This window comes from Ornithorhynchus anatinus, chromosome 6 (genome assembly GCF_004115215.2).
Source record: "Ornithorhynchus anatinus isolate Pmale09 chromosome 6, mOrnAna1.pri.v4, whole genome shotgun sequence".
NCBI classification, from domain to species: domain Eukaryota; kingdom Metazoa; phylum Chordata; class Mammalia; order Monotremata; family Ornithorhynchidae; genus Ornithorhynchus; species Ornithorhynchus anatinus.
The window spans coordinates 45,716,295-45,734,474 of NC_041733.1; the positions used below are offsets into that span (position 1 = coordinate 45,716,295).

The window sequence follows — 18,180 nt, forward strand, 5'->3', positions numbered from 1 at the left end:
CAGTCAAGGCCTGGGCTGAGAACGGGCTTAGATGGCAGCCCAAGAAGGTACTGGATTGAGGACGGCAGTGAAGTCGAGTGCGTATGGGGGGCTAATGGGTAACCAGAGGCCAATCCCAAAGTCCTTGCCTCTGGTTCCCATTTCTTCCCAAGGTCCAGGTGACCCCTTCCGATGCTCCCACTACGAGATCCACAGCAAGGCCCCGGGCTGACTCCTACCTCTGACTCATTCGAGAGATGGGGCCCCTCTTTGCTCATCCCCTTGGGGAGCGGGTACAGTAGAGGGGGTTGGGAGGGGAAATGGGTTCGCTCTTCCCAGGAGCAGAAGGCCCAGCCCCTCACAGCCCAAGCCCGTCAGACCCGAGAGCAGCCCACAGGCAGGGGGACTGGGGCCTCGGGAGGATCGGCGTCGGCTGGCCTCTGCTATATGAATGCGATGCCTTCTGCTGACACCTTGACACACCTTCTCCACTCAGGGGGGTAAAATCAGGACTGCCCCTTTGTCCAATAGGGGCCCAAACTGGGCCCCGACCGAGGGAGCCCGGGGGGGTGCTGATAATCGGGAGTGAGACGAGATAGCAGGGCTCGACTGAACCGGCTTAGGGACACCCTCGCCTGTCACTCCTCGCTTTCCTGGGTCCCCCTCTCTAGCCGACCTTTGATTCCAGTAGCTGATGCTCCTGGTGGCCAGATTTTATCGGGGTGCGGAGGGGTGGCTGACGGAAGCAACGGGAGCCTTGTGGTCTCTTCCTCATCCCTTGCGGGGAAAGACTGCGTCCTGCCACGCACAATGCCCAGAGCACTTCTGCCAACTTTCTTGGCACAGGAAGAGTCACCCTCACCTTGTAATTGCCAAACACCAAGCCAGTCTGCCTTCCGGTGTGTTTCCTCCCAACTGCCTTGATTACTGCAGGGAACGTGTCTACATTTCTGTTTCACTGCACTCTCCCAAGCGCTTACTACAGTGTTTTACCCAGAATCGGCACTCAATACATACCTTCGATTGACCGACTGTAAGGCCCCGGCTCCCCGATTTGGGAATTGCTTTCACCGCATCCTTAAAACCTTTGCGACTTCCCTGCGGAGCAGACGCTTGGGGTTTCTTGATACCTTCTGTTTCCTCCCCAACTCCGCTAAGGAGCGAAAGGGCCGACGAGGCTCTGCGGCTGGTGGTCCGAGCATGGGAGCCCGGCGCCTCCCGCCCGAACCCTTGAGGTTCAGTTCTACGCTCCGGGGGTGCTGGTAGGACTGCTCAATCAATTAACTGCATTTACCGAATGCTGACTTTTTTGAATGCTATTTAAGCGCTTTCTGTGTACCAGGAACCGTACTAACTGCTGGAGTAGATGAAAGATAATCAGGTTGGACACACCACGTGGGGCTCAGAGTCTTAATTCCAATTTTATAGATGCGAACTTTATGACCGAGGTACAGAGAAGTTAAGGGTCTTGCCCGAGGTCACTCGGCAGACAAGTCGCAGAGCCGGGATTAGGACCCAGGTCCTCCTACTCCCAAGTGCGTGCTCTTTCCATTAGGCACGCTGCTTCTCTGCCGTGTGCAGAGGACTGTACTAAGAACCTGGGAGAGTCCAATATAAGAGAGTTGGTAGGCAGGTTCCCTGCCCACAAGGAGCTTATAGTCCAGAGGGGGAGGCAGATGTATTAAAAGAAATGAGAACACCAAGCACTTACAAGATACAACAACTATATCCGGACCTGAAGCCCCACATCAATAAAACTGGGACAAGATGCCTGCCTCTCTCTCTCCTCGGACTGTTAACTGAGGATGAGGAGTCTTGGGAAAACCAGTTCATTCGGTTTAGCATGGAAAGCTTCTGGCCTTGCTATTTCTGGCTCCGATAGGCGGATCTGAAGGCCCGGAAAAGCCAAGAATAAGCCACCTAACTTGTAGAGCTCTCTCGTGTCTGAAAGGGGTCTCTGGGCTCTGTGATGCCTCCCCTCTGTCGGGCAAGTCTGCTGCTTTGAAGTCCGCTCTCCGCAGAGCTTGGGAGGGATATAAGCACGGAAAGATCAGAACCCGACTCACGCCACACAGGGCCAGCTCGCAGACCATCCAGTTCACCGTTCTGTCTCCCACAGGGATGCCGGGCCAGCTGGGGGAATCACGAGCTGGTTGCCCTCCCAAACGGCCACCCTCACGGTTAGGGATGGACCGTCCATCCCCCTCTCGCTTCTTGTTCTCCGTCCCTGACTCTCCCTCCAGTGACCCAGCACGGACTGTCCAACCCTCTTCGCTCTCCATTCTCCATCCCTGACTCTCCCTCCAGTGACCCAGTAAGGACCGTCCAACCCCCCTTCCAACCCCCCTCACTCTCCATCCCTGACTCTCCCTCCAATAATCCGACACGGACCATCCTACCCTTGCCCACCCCCCAACCAAAATACACACACACACTTCTCTTTCCATCCCTGATTCTCCCTCTAATGACCCAGCAAGGACCATCCAACCCCCTCACCCTCCCCTCTCCATCCATGACTCTCCCTCCAATGAACCAGCACGGACCAACTGGCCCCCAAAAGCCCTCTAGGTCCTGCTGGTGTTCCTGTCAGCATAATTTTTTGTGATACTGTGCTCATTCTCCCCTACTCCAACCTAGGGAAAAGAATCATTTGTGTGTTTCATTTGGATTTTCCACCTCCAGTTTCAGGTGTTCCTTGCCCTGGTGGAGTGGCATCTGGGAAACAACAGTCCTCGTGGTTCCGTAAACTCTAAGCCTGCCCTGCCTGCATCTCCCCAGACTCAGAGACTTGATGCTTTCAGCCTCTTACCAAATGGCAACTGCTCCATCTCCCATCCCTTCTGGTCGCCCTCCTCTGCCCCTCCTCCAGCTCGATTCTGCCCTGGCTGGGAGGTAACGCCCAGAGCTGCACCCAGGGTTCCAGGAGCGGAGGGTCTGCGGTTTGGTCAGCCAGACCCAAATCCAATCATCCAGCCGGCCTCCCTCCGCCTGCACCCCCATCCTGGCCAGCTCTGGACCCCAGCTGGGACCTCAGAGAAGGGGACCCCCCCCACCCTGGGCAGGACGACCCATCTTGAGGGGTTAACTGTGCCCTCCTTCTAGCCTGTCAGGGTGCCTTTCTGCTCCACTGGGCAACTCGGTCAATCCTACTTGATGCATTGCTCCGGTTGAATCTGCGGGGCGCGGACAAATTGTAGGTGACGTCGTCTTCCGTCTGGAACCCTATTAGTCACCCCGTGTCCTCGAGACCAAGAGAACGGCACTGTAGCCTTTCTTTGTAAGCCAACCTGTGTCCCCTATAACGACCCCAGCCTCAAGAAGGGGGAGCTGTTCTTCTGGGTCCTGCGGGAAATCACCACCTGGGTGGGAAACTAGCGTGACCCATGAATGGTGTCTAAGCCTCAGTCCTAGCTGTCTTCGCAAAGACCAAGCCCATTCTCAGAGCAGGATGGAAAGCACAACCACGTTTTCTCTAACCCATCACCTTCTACCCCCATTCCAAGCCCCTCACTTTCTCCTCTCGGCCCCTGACTTTCCCTCCAATGACCCAGGATGGACCATCCAACCCTCAAAAGCCCCTAGACTCCGCTAGAGTTCCTGCTATACGATAACAAGCTACAAAATTACTGCATCAGCCACCTTTCTGACCCCCCAACCTCCTGCCTCTCCCCACTCCAGTCCATACTCCACTCCATTGCCCGGATTATCTTTCTACATAAATATTCGGAGCATGTCACCTCCCTCCTCAAAAATCTCCAGTGGTTGCCCATCCATCTCCATATCAAAGAAAAACTCCTCACCATTGGCTTTAAAGGTCTCCATCACCTTGCCCCCTCTTACCTCACCTCGATTCTCTCCTATAACCCGGCCCACACACTTCGCTCCTCTGGTGCTAACCTTCTCGCTGTGCCTCGATCTCGCCTCTCTCGCTGCTGACCCCCAGCCCACGTCCTACCTCTGGCCTGGAAGGCCCTCCCTCCTCAAATCCCTCAGACAATTACTCTCCCTGCCTTCAAAGCCTTACTGAAGGGACATCTCCTTCAAGAGGCCTTCCCAGACTAAGCCCCACTTTTTCTCATCTCCCACTCCCTTCTGTGTCACCCTGACTCCCTCCCTTTGCTCTTCCCCCCCTCCCCACCCCAAAGCACTGACGTATATATCTTTAATTCTACTTATTTATACTGACGTCTCTTTACTTGTATCGATGTCTGTCTCCCCCACTCCAGACCGTGAGCTCGTTATGGGCAGGGACTGTCTCTTTATTGCTGTATTGTACTTTCCCAAGTGCTGAGCACAGTGCTCTGCACACAGTAAGCCTCAATAAATACGACTGACTGACTGACTGACTGAATGAGTGAATGAGTCCCACCCTGTCTTCACATGCAGCAAACCAGTCCGCCGCTGACTCTACCCGGCCTCGGATAACCAGAGAGCTCTCAATCCAACGGTCAATCAATCAATGGGTGATATTTACTTGGCGCTTCCTGCCTACAGAGCACTGTACTAAATGCTTGGGAGAGGACAACAGAGGTGGGAGACTCGATCCTTGCCCTCGAGGAGCAGACAGTCTAGCGGGGGAGACGGATGCCACAATAAATTGTCGTTGTCGTCTTCTGCCGTCGAGTCGTGTCCGACCCGTAGCGACGCCATGGACCCATCTCTCCCGGAACGCCCTACCTCCCTCTGCAATCATTCCGGTAGCGTAGCCAGCATACCGGGGTATCCGGTATTGGTAAAAATACGGACCTGGTTTCCCACGGCCTCCATCCGCGCATTAAACCTGAGTCTCTGCCCTCGACTCTCTCTCCTGCTGCTGTCCAGCACGGGTGATGTTTGACTTGTAGCGGATTGCCTTCCCCTCGCTAGCCACCGCCCAAGCTAGGAATGGAACGGCTATGCCTCTGCTTGACTCTCCCTCCCGTAGTCGAGACTGGTAGAGGGCTGGAAACTCTCCAGGTGCCATCCTGAGAGGGGACCACGATAAATGCCGTTCCCAAACTCTCGAAAGCCCCGCTTTACCCGCACCGTGCCCAATAACGTTACTCATCCAATGGGGCCGTTTCTCGAGACGCAAAGAAGGAACCGGGCGGAGTCTCCCACCGGAGGAAAGCTGTTTCCACTACTGACAGATGGTCCCCCGGGGCGCTTCCTGGTACGGGCGCCAAGAAGACGGGATCAACCCTGTGGCAGGGGTGGGGAGTGGTGTTCAAATGCCGTCCCTGAGGCTCCCATTAGCTCCCCAACCTAATCAGCCCCGGTAAAGTGGCTGCCCGACCCAGGCCCTTCAGCGGCCACCCTCTCAGCGCTCCCCATCCCGGGCTGCCTGGCTCGGGAGCCCCAGTCTAGGAAGCAAAAGAGCGCCAGAGGCGGGTGGCCTTGTAATCTTTGTGAAGAATGCACTCGGCGAGGTGGGCGGCCACCAGAGGTCCAACCAGCCTCCTGGAATCCATGGATGAAATTTCATCCCTGTCATTTCGGATGAAATGCGTGCTGCGAGGACCCCTTCCGTGCCTGAGTGTCACCCCGACACCCCCCCCCCCACACACTCCATCACCTTTCCTTCTCTGTGACCGCACATTTTGGAACACCTGAGCTGCAAGCCCCAACGTGCCCTGGGGCCCGAACGGTGTGGAATGAGCGAGCTGCAGCCCAAACTGAGGATCAACCTAAGGTGGGCTGCCCTGGACCCCCAGAAATGGTCCAGGACTGATCACGACCTGGGTCCGTCTTATCTGTAAGACTTTTCCTCTCCGAGGAAAGCCGGCGATCCAACCCGAGGGACTTGCCTACCCCCTGGGGAATGAGCTTGCCGAGCCTGGACCCCCGGGGCATCCCTGGACTCACAGTTTTCCCTAAATCCTACAGCGAGGATCCTAAAGGGGAAGTCCAACACTCAACCCTTTAGACTGTAAGCTCCCCGAGGATAGGGATTGGACTCAGTTGCACTCAACTGTGTTCTCCCAGGTGCTCTGAATGGAGGTCGGCATGCAGTCCGTGCTCAGGACTCTGCCCCTCGGAGGTGCTGAACACAGCTTACTGACTGCCTCACTGATGGCCCAGCCGGGGGAGGGCAATAAGTGTCCGTGAGTTGACAGGGAGCCGAGGCACGGGCTGAGGACTGGACAAGGAGAACTTCGCCAGAGGCTACAGCTTGAAGACTGCAGGTTAGACACAAGGAGGAACTCTGAGACTCTGCTTGGAGGGAGGGGCCAGACGGTGACCCGGGGGCTCCGTCATCCCTCGGAGTGTCAGATCAGACCCACTGGTGATGGGGGCCCAGTGACCCTCTTGGGTCAGCCCACCAGCAGATCCTAGGATCTGGTGGAGTTGGAGAGGACTCCATATTAGAAACTTCCTTCTCCAATTAGCCAAATTATGTGTTCACTAATGGGATTCCAAAGCATCTGCACAATGGGAAGTCATTAGGCGGGAATCATGGGAATGTAAATGGGGGCTAATTAGCACATTTGCTATTCTATCAATGTCATATTACCACGAGTGGAAACGAGTCTCGGGGTTCCTAAAAAAAGAACAGCTGCCAATGTCAGCCCCAATGTCACCGGGCCTCTCCTCAGCCCCTGCACCCCTCGCCTTCCCTCCTCTGGGACGGAGGAGGCCTCTCCCATCACGGAAAGGCCTCCGGTGAGGAGGGGGCCGGGCAAGGGGCTGCTCAGCCAGGAGCCGGGGCCTGGGAGACGTCCCTGCTTCGGACGGGCCTGGAGCCAGGCCGACCTCTGGAGCGAGAGGGTCACTGACGAGGGCAGCAGATGGGGGCTTCCAGGCCTGGGAGAGGGCCGGGCCGTGAACACATTCTGTCTCCTCTTGGGTCCTCAGTTTCCTGTTCTGTATGGAGGTAGGGAAGGTGGTAAACTGAGGGGTGACTGGGGAGAAGACTATCTGACCCTCCACCAAAATACACATCAGCAGAAAACTTGGCCTGACTGCCAAAGAAAGCTCCCTGCTAGTCCCTTCCCGGCGTTGACAGGCAGGGAGGCTCGGCGGCTCCGGAACCACGGAAAACATTCCAACGTCAATCCATTCTAGTTCTGCCTCCCACTTCCTAACTATGGTGGGGGTGGGGGGGGGGGTCCCCCAGGCTCAGAGCTGGGCCCCGCCGCTTCTCAATCTACAATCACCCCCGAGGAGCTCAACCACACCTACGGCTTCAACCTCCACCCCTTGGCAAATGACTCCCAGATCTATCTCACCAGCTCTGATCTCTCTGCAGGCCTGCATCTCCTCCTGCCTCCGGGCCATCTCTGCCTGGATGTTCCGGCGACACCTCAAGCTCAACGTGTTCAGAACTGAACTCCTCATTTTCGCTCCCAAATCCTCTCCTCCACCTAGCATTTCCATCACGGTTGACAACACCGCTACCCTTCCTGTCCCTCAAGCCTCCACCCTTGACTCCTCCCTCTCTTCCTACCCTCATATTCAGCCTGTCAAAGATCCTGTCGATTTTGCTTTCACTCCATTTCTAGAATCTGCTCCGTCCTCTCCATTCACACTGCCAACGCGCAGATCAAGACAGACGCTTGCCACATCCTCACGACTACTGAATTGGCCTCCTTGCAGATCTCCCTGCCTCCAGCCTCTCCCCTCTCCAGTCCGTACCGTGCTCAGCTACCAGATCGTTTTTCCTAAATGTTGTTTTTCACATTCCTGCCCACTCCTCCGAATCCACCCATGGCAGAACATTCATCTCCGCATCGAGCAGGAACTCCTGACGGTTGACTTCGGGGCACTCTACCAGCTCTCTTATGCTCTCTCTTTTCCCACTCCATCCCAGCTCATACGCTTCACGCTCCTCAAGGCAACCCACTCACCGGGCCCCATCTCGTCACTCTCGCCATCGACCTCTTGCTCACATCCTCCCTCCTGCTTGGCTCTCCCGTTCCCTACACATCCAGCAGGCCAACACTCTCCCCGTCTTCGAAGATCTGAAATCACATCTCCTCCAGGAAACCTTCCGCGCCCAACCTCTCATCTCCACAACCTATTTTCATTCCTTCAGTCACTCGTATCTATTGAGTGCTTACTGTGTGCAGAGCACTGTACTAAACCTTTGGAAAGTACAATTCGGCAACAGAGACAATCCCTGCCCAACAACGGGCTCACAGTCTAGAAGGGGGAGACAGGCAACCAAACGAAACGAGTAGACAGGCATCAACAGCATCAAAATAAATAGAATTATAGCTATATATACCCATCATTAATAAAATAAATAGAATAATATGTGCAAATATACACAAGTGCTATGGGGCGGGGAAGGGGGTAGAGCAGAGGGAGGGAGTAGGGACGACGGGGAGGGACTTCTGCATCACCTGAGCCCTTGGGTATTTACACCCACTCCAGGACCGGGAGTCAGGAGACCTGGGTTCTACAAGTGGCTTCGTCACTTGCCTGCTGTGTTAGCTTGGATAAGTCACTTAGCTTCTCCCTGGCTCAGCTTCCTCATCTGCAAAACGGGGATTTAATACCTCTTCTCCCTCCCCCTTAAACTGCCAGCCCTGGGTCGGACAGGACGAGCGTCCGATCTCATTGTGTGGCTCCCCAGTCCTTAGCATGGTGTCTGGCACATAGTAAGTGCTTAACAAATCCCGCAGTTATTTGGAAAGGCCCAGGCTGAGGGAGGTCAAGGTTGAAGTCTCCCACTGCTCAGAATCATGACAACCTGCTGGGTGGGGTGACAGTAAAGGTCAAGAATCGACAAAACCAGGAAGGGCGCTGTCTTGGCTAGCGGGTCCTCTGGCTTTATACCCGACGGGCCAGTTTTCAGCTGGTCGGTTGCCTATCGGAGAAGCAGCGTGGCTCAGTGGCAAGACCCCAGGCTTGGGAGTCAGAGGTCATGGGTTCGAATCCCGGCCCCGCCACTTGTCAGCTGTGTGACTTTGGGCAAGTCACTTCACTTTTCTGGGCCTCCGTTACCTCATCTGTAAAATGGGGATGAAGACCGTGAGCCCCACGAGGGACAACCTGATCACCTTGTATCCCCCAGCGCTTAGAACAGTGCTTTGCACATAGTAAGCGCTTAACAAATACCAATATTATTATTATCTGGTACAAACCCGGATGGGGGTGAGCTGGGTCAGAAGAGGTGCAGCTCGCCACTGTCAACCCTGGCATTTCCCTGATGGTTTCTCAGACCCTGCTCAAAGCTGAGAGATTTGCTTATTCTTAGGGTCCCTGAAGCCCAGCCCCAAAAAGGGGCTTCGGGTCACCTAATCCCCTCCCCGGCGTCCCCGTCTCCACTGGCTCTATATTCCGCTGGCCTGTCCCATGCCTAGGCCCAAGTGTTCATTTCTGAGACTCTCGCCTTCGGCCCCCAGCCTCCCCGGTTGTGGCTCCTGCCCCGGGCCCCGTGGCCCAGGGGCAATGCCCTGGCTCACTGAGGCCTTAGAAGCGAGATAATAATGTTGGTATTTGTTAAGTGCTTATTATGTGCAGAGCACTGTTCTAAGCGCTGGGGAAGATACAGGGTCATCAGGTTGTCCCACGTGAGGCTCACAGTTAATCCCCATTTTACAGATGAGGAAACTGAGGCCCAGAGAAGTGAAATGACTTGCCCACAGTCACAACCCTGGGGGTTCCTGCCCACACCCCGAGAAATGCGTCAGTGGCTCTGGCTGAATCGGGCGGACTGCCATAAAATGGCGTCAGCGCCCCGCGGCTTGCCAGTCTACCGCACAGAGGGCGATACCACGGGCGGCTCCGAATTCAGGTCTTTCAACGGCCGTCACTGCCAAACCCCCATTCCCTAGTGTCCCGAATGAAGGATGTTTTGGGGGGCTCTTGGTCCGGCAGGGTGGGAGGCTGAAGACATAGCTGAGGAGAGCGTGTGCGTGGGGCAGGGGCCTGAGCCTGAAAATTCCCCTGAGGGTGGAGAGCCTACTTCCTCTGTTGTACACTCCCCTGTACTTAGCAGTGCTCCTTTTTTAAATTTCATTTTTGCATTTAAGCACTTACTCTGTGCAAAGCACTGTTCTAAGCGCCGGGGGGATACAAGGTGATCAGGTCGTCCCTCGTGGGGCTCACGGTCTTCATCCCCATTTTCCAGATGAGGTAACTGAGGCCCAGAGAAGTGAAGTGATTTGTCCAAAGTCACACAGCTGGCAGGCGGCGGATCCGGGATTCGAACCCATGACCTCTGACTCCCAAGGCCAGGCTCTTTCCACTGAGCCACGCTACTTTAATGGCATCTGTTAAGCATTTACTCTATGCCGCTGTACTAAAGGCTGAGGTAGATAAAGCTGATGAGTTTGGACCTGGCCCCCGCCCCGCGTGGGGCTCCCAGTCTTCATCCCCATTTTACAGATGAGGGAACTGAGGCCCAGGGAAGTTAAGTGACTTGACCGAGATCACACAGCAGACAAGGATTAGAACCCAGGTTCTCTGACTCCCCAGCTCGGGCTCTTTCCATTAGGCGATGCTCCTTCTCACACTGCTCTGCGCAGAGTAGGTGCTTCATAGATACTGCTGATCGATTGAGTGATTGAGCCATAATGATTACAAACGAGACCCTCACTGGGTTCCCTCCGCCCCCATCACCAGTCCCCGTACGTCAAATGCCGGAGCTCTACGGGGGAAGCAGAAGCCGAAGAGGCCGGGGTAGGAGATGGGCCGAGTAGGGATAAGATCGTACTCCGGAGCCGGACGACCGCTAGGTTTAAGGTGCTCGACCAGCCTTCTCCCTTCTACCTATCTTCACTCTTCTTCCCCTACAACCTGGCCTGCACACCTCGCTCCTCCAACACCGACCTACTTATGTTGGCATTTGTTAAGCGCTTACTATGTGCAGAGCACTGTTCTAAGCGCTGGGGTAGATACGGGGTAATCAGGTTGTCCCACGTGAGGCTCACAGTCTTTGTCCCCATTTTACAGATGAGGTAACTGAGGCCCAGAGAAGTGAAGTGACTTGCCCACAGTCTCACAGCTGACATGTGGCAGAGAAGGGATGCTCTCACCTCTCTCACCCTTGCTAACAACCTTCCTCCTACCTGGAACACCCCTCCCTTTTCATTCATTCATTCAATAGTATTTATTGAGCGCTATGTGCAGAGCACTGTACTAAGCGCTTGGAATGGACAAATCGGTAACAGACAGAGACAGTCCCTGCCCTCTGACGGGCTCACGGTCTAATCGGGGGAGACGGACAGACGAGAACAGTGGCAATAAACAGAATCGAGGGGAAGAGCATCTCATTAAAACAATAGCAGATAAATAGAATCAAGGTGATGTACATCTCATTAACAAAATAAATAGGGTAATGATAAATAGGGTCCCTTCACATCTGGCCGACCACCGCTCTCCCCATCTTCACAGCCCTTCTGAAAGCACTCGTCCTCCAGGAAGGCTTCCCTGACTAACCTCTCCTCTTCCCACCCTAGGGGTCCTCCCATTTGTATCACCTCTGAACTTGGAATCCCACCCTCTAAACACTTTGATTCCCCACCTCCACTCCCACCACACTTAGGTCCCTCTCCTTAAACTCAGCTGCTTCCCTGGCCTGAAATTTACTTTAATTTCTGTCTCCCCAACTAGACTGTAAGCTCCTTCAGTGTAGTGACTGCAGTGTATTGGACCCTCCCAGCCCTTAACACAGGACTCAATGCAGTCAGCACTAAATACCGATTGGCTGATTGACGGCCACGGAGCTCCCGTGAAGCGAGGCGGTATGGCCGGGTGGACGGAACGTGGGCTGCCTGCTGCGTGACCCTAGGCGAGTCGTTTAATTTCTCTGAGCTTCAGCTACCTCACCTGCAAAATGGGGATGTGAGCACCATGTGGGACAGGGACTGTGTCCAATCTGATAGGTTCATATCTACCCCAGTGCTTAGTACGGTACCTGGCGCATACTCAGCCCTTAACAAAGACCGTTAAAATGACAACTCTAACTCTGAGCCTAGGCCGAGCCCCACCCCTAACCCTATCTCTAAACCTCACCATAATCCTAACGCTGACCCTAACCCTCTCTCTGACCTTAATCCTAACCCTAACAGGAGGTCTAGCATTATATCACTAACGCTAACCCTAACCTCCGACCTTTGCTTTAACTAATTCAAATCCTAAAGCTAATCCTTCTCCTAACCCAAGCCCTAGCCCTAACCCTGAGCCTAGGTCAGAGCTAAATGCAATCCTCTTCCTGTTCTAATTGGACCACGGAGCTCACCGCAGCCCTCCTCCCGCTCTGAATGGACCCCAGAGCTAAATTCCACCCTCCTCGTCGCTTCGACTGGCCCCAAGAGCTCACTCCCACTCTCCTCCTTCACCGAATGGATCGCAGAGCTAGCTGAATTCCTCTTCCTGCTCTGACTGGACCAAAGAGCTCGATGCAACGCTCCTCCACGTCATCGTGTATTCACCCAAGTGCTTACTTCAGTGCTCGGCACACAGTGAGTGCTTCGGAAACACCGCTGATTAGCAGTGGCATGTTTTCCATGTCTCTGTTGTATTATCCCCACCCGAGTGCTTAGTACAGTGCTCAGCACACAGTCAGCGGTTAATACACTGGTAGACGGGAGTAGTGAGTCCTGGGAGTTTAGGGGACCTGGGTTCTAATCCCAGCCCCACCCCTTGCCCGCAGGGTGACACTGGGCCAGGCACCTAATTTCTCTGCCCATCGATAAAACAAAGATGCTCTCTCTCCCCCTCAGTCAGTGAGTCCCAGACACAGTGACTGTGTCTGACCTGATTATCTTTTACCTTAGCCAGAATCCGGCGCAGTGTAAGCGCAGAATAAATACACAAACGCGATTATCAAAGGACATTCCTCCGGCAGCCTCTTCTCCAGGCGGGCTGGGCGGCTGCAGCAGGGGGGATTTAGGTTAAACTGCTCACTGCCTGGGGGGGGGGGGGGGGGGGCGGTGATGGATTCTGCAGCTCTGGGCACCTTTAATCCCCAGGCAAAGTCTCATCCCTCTGGAGGCTTAAGTGTGGCGCTGCCTGGAGGCAAGGGGATGGATGAAATGACCTCTCACAGATCTCTGAGGTAGAGGCAGCCAGGCCGTCCCTCCTTTCCTGGCCCGCAACTCTGAGCATCCAGCCGCTTGGCCACTTTCCTAGCTCCAAAAATAGATGGGGCATAGGGAGGGTGACTCCGTTTACAGTGAGACAGCCACGGGGCCATTCTCCCTTGTGGAGGCCTTGGGAAGAGAAGCCGTCAAAGACTGTGAGCCCCAAGTGGGACGGGGTCTGTGTCCAACCCAAAGAGCTTCTATCTATCCCGGCGCCTAGAACAGAGCCTGGCAGATACTAAGCGCAACAAAACTGCAATCATTATTATTAGTAGCATTATTATTAGTAGTATTATTATCACCCCTGAGGCATCAAGCCCCACTAACCAAGAGGTCTGGCCCCCAAACAGCCCAGATAAATTCCTCCCCCATCTCCCAGGGTGTCCTGTTCCAGCCCCTAATCCCCCAGGAGCCAGACCTGCTTCCTCAGGTCTGGAAGTTAGAACTCTCATGTGCTAACACAAGTGGGCTGTCTCTTGCTCAGCCCTTGGGGGCCCACCTAAAACCCCTTCTATGTTGCTAATCATGATGACTGTAGTATTTGTTATGTGCTATTAGCCAAGCAGTTTACTAAGCCCTGGGATTGATCCAAAATAATTGGGTCGGAGGCAGTCCCTGCGCCTCGTGGAGCTCGCAATCTAAGGGGGAGGAAGAACAGGTATGGAACCTCCATTTTACGGAGGAGAAAACTGAGGCCCAGTGAAGTGACTCATACAAGGTCACGCAACAGGCAATTGGCTGAGGCGGCATTAGAACCCAGGTCCTCTGACTCCCAGGACTGAACTCTTTCTGCTAGGCCACGCTGCTTCTCCAATGGCCACCACAGTATTTTCCTCAGCCCCCACTCCACTTGTCTCTCCTCACTGAATCCATGTTCCGTCCCTTTCCTCTGGGCTAAGTCCAGCTGGAACCCTCCATTGATCCCAAACTCCCACATCACCCCGGGGAAATGGGGGGAAAGCGGGCTCTTCCAAGGCAGAGGCTGAGAGGGAGGTGCCCACCCACTGTCTTGGCCCTGGTGCTCTGGCGAGGAAGGACCAGGTGGCAAACGAAGCCCGAATGGAGAATGCCACGAGCTGGGGTGTCTCTTCTGGAAGCAGCTCGGAAGGCTTGACTTTTCCCAGGAAAGACAGGGAGGAGACAGAGGAGGGAGAGTGGGGTGGTAGGAAAAGGATGGGGGAAGAAAAGGCAGGAGAGAAGGAAGGAGGGTGAAGGAAGATGAGGCTGATTAAAGTAGAGGAGAGAGGGGCAGGAAGAGAGGAAGACAAAGAAGAGGAGAAGCACAGAGAGAGGAGGAGGATGACGACAAGGAAGAAGAGGAGGAGCAGAGGAGAGATGTTAGGAGATGAGGGAGGAGGAGGAGAAGAGGTGGAGGACGGGAGAGATGTCGGGAGAGAGAGGAGTTGAGGGAGGAGGACGAGGAAGAAGAGGGGGGACTCGGAGAGGCGGTTAGGAGGAGGAGGAAGAACGGGGGGCGGCAGGAACTCACCCTCACAAAGCTGGCAGGAAACCACCCCTCCTCGTCGTCGATCTGGCCCCACCACCAGTCCTTGTTGGAAGCGTCCAGGACTTTGATGACGTCGCCGGCTTTAAACGCCAGCTCCCGGTTGGCCATGGTGACGTGGTCCCATACTGCCTCAGCACTGACGATCGAACCGGCGCTGATTAGCTTCGAAGGAAAAGCGAGAGGCCTTTAGCGTTCCGGCAGTAACGGCAGCCCCCCGCCGCAGCCCCGAGCTCTCCCTCCTCCCCCCTGCCACCCCTCCCCCAGCTCCATTCATTCGCTTCGGCACATTCAGGCTCAACTCTCACAGCAACCTGCCCTTTCCCAATCGAGTCTCGAGTCTCGATTATCCGGGAGCGGTTCCCCGTGGGGCGGGGTGGGTGTGGATTACCCAGGCTCTTCTCTTCCTCTCCTCCCTCTCCCCTGGATTTGCCCTGTCTGCATTCAGGATCAAGGTGGGCCCAGGAGAGGTGACTAGAAGCTCCCTGGGGGCAGGGATCGAGTCTACCAACTCTCTGAAATGTCATCGGTCGTGTTTATTGAACGCTTACTATGTGCAGAGCACCGTACTAAGCACTTGGGAGAGTGCAATGTAACAGTTGGTAGACACATTCCCTGCCTACAACGAGCTTGCAGTCTTATTTTCCTAAGCACTGCGTACGGTGCCGTGCACGCAGTAAGCGCTTAATAAATACCACGGATGGACTGGGAAAATGCATCCGGTCCCTCGGAGCTCCTTGGTAGGCAGCTCTGGGCAGGGCCTGGGGCAGGAGGGGCCTAGAGCGACAGGGGAGGCTCAGTTATCCAGGGGGTTCAACGATCCGGGTTCACCCAATCCCATCCTGGGCACGAGGCTGTCCCTCTGCTCCCTCCCCGTCTCGGAACGGAGAGTTGGGGGGACCCTTCCGAGGAGTTCGTGGAGCAATGGCAGCCGATGGCTCAGCCTCCGCGGGAGCGGGGAATCTCTTCCTCCCCCATCTTGAGAGTGGGGAAACACAAGGTCCCCGTGGACGGGGATTCCAACTACAGCCATCTAGGCCGGGCCTCCGCCCACCAGGCACGTTGGCCAGCGGGACCGAGTCCTCAACCTTCACCGACCCCTCCTCCCCTCCCCCTGACACACATACACAGGCTCTCCCGAGGACTTGCCAGAGAGAACGAGGCTGGCCAAAGCTCCCAAACTGGAGCTGGTGAGGTCTGGGTCTGATAGGTCTGTACGCATGGACCCTTCTAGTTGGGAAAACACCTCGGTAAGTACGCAGACCGGCAGGGAAACCCGCCAGCCTGCGGGAATTGGTTATAGCACTCGCGGCTTGCCCGGTGCCACTCAGGCGTTCTCATCCCTGCTGGGCATGGGCTAGTAGGCCCAGCTGCCCCTTGGCCTCTTTCTGCACCGCAGCCAAAGTAAACCCACCGGGAAGGTGCCACCTGCCCACCAAGCTGCCCGCGGCCCCCTCGCTCCAGACAGGCCCCGGGGATTTAACTGGCAGCGGAGCCAGCTGGGGCGCGTCCGTTCTCTTGACGACCTGGGTGTCGGCAGCCTGAAGGCCCCTAGCTCCCCTCTACCACCGATCCTCCTAGATTCCATACTTCTGTGCTCTCTTTTTGCCCTGTTTTTCCATTTCTTTTACTTTATCCTTTGGATTCATATTGCTCCTATTGTGTCTGATCCAGCCCCTGGCAATGTCTAATTCTCACCTGTGCAATTTTTCCCAGTAAAGCACCCTGAACACAGCAAGCATTTAATAAATACCGTGACGATTAATCGATCGATCGATGGCACTTATTTAGTGTTTACGGTGTGGAGAACACCGTTCTAAGTACCCGGGAGAGGACAATACAATAGAGTTTACGGTAGACACGTTCCCTGACTTCGAAGATCTTACAATCTAGTCGGAGGGAAAGATATTAACGTAAATTACAGGTAGAGCAAGTGGCGGAGAATAAAGATCCGGACTTAAGGTGCTGTGGGGATGAAGTGAGTATCAAAGTGCTCTATATTTTTACTCTGTCTTTTATGCTGGTTTCGTATGTCTCGCATTGCAGTTTTCCTACTGCATCTGTATCCAAACCTTTCCCCCCTTACCTTCAGACTGGGACTACGTCTAACTCGGGCCTCTCGTTATTCTTTCCCAGTGCTTAGAACAGTGCTCTGCCCACAGTAAATGCTCAATAACTCTTCAGTCAAGCAACGGTGTTTATTGTGTGCAGATCGATTTACTGAGCACTGGGAAGAAAACTAAGTTCTTGGGCGAATACAACAGAGTCGTTGACCCATTCCCTGCCCATGAGCTTCCTGCCATAACTTCTATTTCCAGCTGAAGTAGCTGCACCATGGTGACGATGCAGCACCACAGATCCGGGACCGGTGAGGTGGTTGCCATGGCAGCTCCTCATCGCAGTCCCTAGAAGAGTCCGCCCATCCCCGGACACTGGGCTCTCGAAGAGCCGGAAGCCCTCCCGCCCCCCTCAGTTCCCCAACCCCGGTTCCCGGAGGACCCAGCCTCAACCTGCTGACCGGTAGGTAACCGCTCCTGCCCAGTTTTCTGAAACGCGGCACGGCGGGCACTGCTGGGACAAGCTACCCAGAGCCGTCACCGGGTTGCTGGCTCCCAGCTGCCCTTCCTCGGACATCTCCGGGGGGGAGCTTGGGGACCGAGGCACACCAGGGTGGACTTCGGCTCTGTGGTGGGGACACGGGGGGCCGAAAGGGGTAGAGAAGGAGGCAGGGAAAGACAGACGTGGAGACCGGCGAGTGGTGGGGGGGAGGGTGTCACGGTTGGAGCCCAGTGTCAGCGTCGACCCTGAATGGAGCCCAGTTGGCATTACCAGTTCGCCTGCTTCAGTTTCCACAAGGCCACGTTGCCGTTGCAAGAAGACAGGCCTGGGAGTAAGAGGACTGGGGTTCTGCCACTTGCCCTCCATGTGATCACTTCCACTAGGCCTCAGTTTTCTCATCTGCAAAATGGAGACTATGTACCTGTTCTCCCTTAGACTGCGAGCCCGGTACGGGAAAGGAACTGTGTCCGGCCCGGTTGTCTCGTTTCCAACATAATGCCTGGCACACAGCAGGGGCCAAACACCACAGTTATCATTATTACCAGCGTGGCTCAGTGCAAAGAACATGGGCTTGGGAGTCAGAGGTCATGGGTTCTAATCCCGGCTCTGCCACTTGTCTGCTGTGTGACCTTGGGCAAGTCACTTAACTTCTCTGGGCCTCAGTTTTACCTCATCTGTAAAACGGGGATGAAGACTGTGAGCTGCGTGTGGGACAACCTGATTACCTTGTATCTCCCCCAGTGCTTAGAACAGTGCTCTGCACATAGTAAGGGCGTAACAAATACCAATATTATGATTATATCCTCTATAGCTCATCGGCCGCTCAGGGAACAAACGGAGCTGAGGTCTGCGTCTGAAGTAACAGTGACCTAGTACCTTGAGGGTCTACAGTGCTTTGTTTCCTCTTGGTGATCATCCGCACATGCCTGAGAGTGAGGAGGTCAAAACAGGGATCCATCGATCTAGAGTATGGGAGTGGAAAGAGAGCCCCAGGGAGATTAAACAACCGGTCCTAGGACATGCAGCACATCAGGGGAAGCAGTGTGGCCTAGCAGGAAGGGCTGGGAGTCAAAAAAACTAGGTTCTAATCCTGGCTCTGCCAACTGTTTGCTGGGTGACCTTGGG

At 55.1% G+C, this 18,180-nt stretch overlaps 1 protein-coding gene and 1 non-coding gene across 7 annotated transcripts in view; both read right to left on the bottom strand.

Annotated features, from left to right (window-relative positions):
• ARHGEF9 (Cdc42 guanine nucleotide exchange factor 9) overlaps window positions 1-18,180 on the bottom strand; it is a 129,554-nt gene that overhangs the window by 30,063 nt on the left and 81,311 nt on the right. For all 6 annotated transcript variants that reach the window (XM_029067536.2, XM_029067537.2, XM_029067538.2 and 3 more), the window contains one exon: window positions 14,482-14,661. In XM_029067536.2, the coding sequence (XP_028923369.1) occupies window positions 14,482-14,661 (180 nt within the window). The remainder of the gene's footprint in view (window positions 1-14,481; window positions 14,662-18,180) is intronic.
• LOC114813018 lies at window positions 4,816-4,953 on the bottom strand. The gene has a single exon (XR_003760629.1). It is a non-coding gene; the product is annotated as a small nucleolar RNA SNORA7 (small nucleolar RNA).